Source organism: Cyprinodon variegatus, unplaced genomic scaffold (genome assembly GCF_000732505.1).
Source record: "Cyprinodon variegatus isolate N-32 unplaced genomic scaffold, C_variegatus-1.0 Scaffold1000, whole genome shotgun sequence".
Classification (NCBI taxonomy): domain Eukaryota; kingdom Metazoa; phylum Chordata; class Actinopteri; order Cyprinodontiformes; family Cyprinodontidae; genus Cyprinodon; species Cyprinodon variegatus.
Window position 1 is genome coordinate 227,056 of NW_015151453.1, and position 2,789 is coordinate 229,844.

General features: G+C 37.9%; 1 protein-coding gene across 1 annotated transcript in view; it reads left to right on the top strand.

The window, feature by feature from the left end:
- The window catches only part of LOC107100680 (zonadhesin-like), a 50,719-nt gene that overhangs the window by 22,784 nt on the left and 25,146 nt on the right, over positions 1-2,789 (top strand). Inside the window, exons 29-33 of the mRNA XM_015399255.1 lie at positions 121-128; positions 703-899; positions 1,034-1,172; positions 1,313-1,429; positions 2,466-2,590. Of these exons, the coding sequence (XP_015254741.1) occupies positions 121-128; positions 703-899; positions 1,034-1,172; positions 1,313-1,429; positions 2,466-2,590 (586 nt within the window). The remainder of the gene's footprint in view (positions 1-120; positions 129-702; positions 900-1,033; positions 1,173-1,312; positions 1,430-2,465; positions 2,591-2,789) is intronic.

Sequence of the window (2,789 nt, forward strand, 5' to 3'; positions counted from 1 at the left end):
CCCTTTGGAATGGGGGTCGTTTGGCTTCTTTGTTAGCCTGTCTATGTCTCTCAAAGGGGGGTTGTTAAAGAGAGTTGTTGGCCTGGCTAAATAGGCGAGGTCTTCTGTTACCCTGTAAAGGGGTGGGGGTAGCGAAGATAGCAGGAAAGAATAAAGTGCGGGGGGTGGGTTCAGATTTCAGCTTTCAAAAACCTATAATTCAGCAATTGAGTTGATTCCTTCCCGCTATCATCACAACCCCAACCCCATTACAGAGGAAACAGCAGACTTTGCCCATCATTTCATGGGCGTTACGCTGCCGTGCGTTATGCATAAGTTCTGGGCTCGTTATGAATACTCTATGTTTACGCCAAAAATGGAAAAAATCCATAGAAAGTTCAGCGTCTTAGGCCAACGTTTTAGGAGATTCTGGGACGTCAGGTACACGCTTGATAAATCAGCAAGCTGTGACAGGGTTATAAAGAGCTTTCATTTCATCTGAATTTTTGAAATATACGCAAAATATAATTATGAAAAAATTTTAACACAGAGCTACTTAACCAAATGCTGCTAGCTATAAAACACTAGCTGTGATTTGTATTGTAACGTCTAAAGATGAATACTTGTCAAGAAAGTATCTTCATGTTTCTTATGAGATCTGTACTGCATTTCTAATCTTGTTTGGGCCCCATCACTGACATTTGCTGGATTTCCCATTTCTAGCACTAAATTGCCCGTCCAACAGCCATTTTGAGCCCTGTGCTGACCCCTGTCCAGAGACCTGCTCTGGAAAACCTCCCTCGTGTGGTGGACCATGCTCTGAGGGGTGTGTGTGCGATCCTGGTTACGTTCTAAGTGCTGGCAAATGTGTCCCGAAGAATACCTGTGGCTGTACTCACACCAATGGCCAGTATTACGAGGTATATAAATGTGTAACTTTTAATTTAAAGCTAATGTATCAATATAATAATCATTTGATTTTATCTGCTTCTATACATTTTGCATATTAAAGAAGTAGAAAAGTTGATTTTCCAGAATGTTTTCTTCATTTCAGCCTGAAGAGGAGTTTTATTTGGACGACTGTAAGCTGAAGTGCAGGTGTGATTCACCCAATGTCACCTGTGAAGCCTCTGAGTGTCCTCCAAAGCACGAGTGCAAAGTCCAGGATGGAGAATTAGGCTGCTATCCTTCTAGTAAGTGTTGAATACAGCACATATGTCACTAATTTGTAGGTCATGATGTGAGGGACTAGTGCGTCTATCCTCTTAATGCTTTACTAATCAGTTCTTTGAGCTTTGAATGTGTTTTAAGGTTTTTTGTTGTTCTTTTTCAGGCTTCCAGGACTGCGTTGTTTCAGGGGATCCTCACTACAATACTTTTGACAAGAAGTACTACAGCTTTATGGGAACCTGCACTTACACACTGGCCAGAACATGCAAGAACAACACAGGTATGCGCCTGCGCGAAAAAGCCGTGTTTATGGCTAATTAAACTTTGCAGCAATTCCTGAAAACTTTCAGTAGCTGAAGTTCATGTTTTCATGAAAAGCTCTCTGATGATCGTTAGTTTTCCCACATGAAATTTCCAATGAAAATCATTGCTAAGTGGCTAAGAATTAGCATCTACGCAAAACATTACTGTATAAATGTATTATAAAAATCTATATTTGTTAAACACCTAATATTAGTTGTTGTTTTAAGGTCACACCACATGGTGAAACCTTACGAAACTCAAACCGTGTGTCAGAAGTTGAGAGAAAGTAACAAACCTGCTAGCTGCTGTGCATGTGCTCTCCTGTATGATGCAACTTCCTGTCCTTGGAGTTCTGTTAAAATAAAAGACCTAAGGCGGTGATCATTTACAGAAGCATATTGTATTCACCGAAGAAAAAATATCAGACAGCTTATCTCATAATTACGAGATTGTTATCTAATCTAATTATGAGATAAGCAGTCTGATTTTTTTTTTTTTTTTTTTGGTGAATGCATTACGCTTCTGTAAATATTTTAGGGAAACGCCACATGACATTTCATGAGATGGAAATCATCAAACTAAATGTGTATGAAAATTATGATTTTAATAGAAAGGGCAATCTTTAAATGTTAAAGAATGAAACTGGGTTATGTCATATATAAGTCATTGTAAAGATTTTTAGAGAAGAGTCGCGGATGAAGGACATTCAAACCACATAGTATTCTTAAAATAACTGAAAAACAATTCCAAATGTGTAATGTTTTATTATAAATTCATGGTGAGTTTCTATGGAACATGTTTTAAATATATAGAATATTTTTTATGCATTTGAATCTTTTTTAAATTGCAAAAAATGCAACTGGACAAAAAGATAATGTGTATATATGAAGTCACTAAAAATAATTTCTTAGCAACAAAATGTAAATGTGATAAAATGAATCAAATAGTGAACAGATCTACAGGAAATAGAACCAAGTTGAGTAGGTTATTATGTGGCTTTGGTGTCGGTGCAGGTCCTTGGTTCTCTGTGGAGGCAAAGAATGAAGAGCGGGGTGCGCCGGGCGTGTCCTACCTGAGGAAGCTCTACGTCACGGTGGATGGAATCACCGTCACCCTGATGAAGGCCAGGAGAACTCTGGTCAGTATAAATACTACTTTGATTTGCATCCTGAGAATATGAACAAATAACCAACATATGAATAACTAACATTTCTGCCTTAAACATGTATATAAATGTACTCAATGTCTCAAAAGTTAGAAAATGTCTATTTAAAAAACGTCAGCCTGAACACCTAAATTCAGCCAATCATATATCAACGGTCATCTGTCAATCAAAT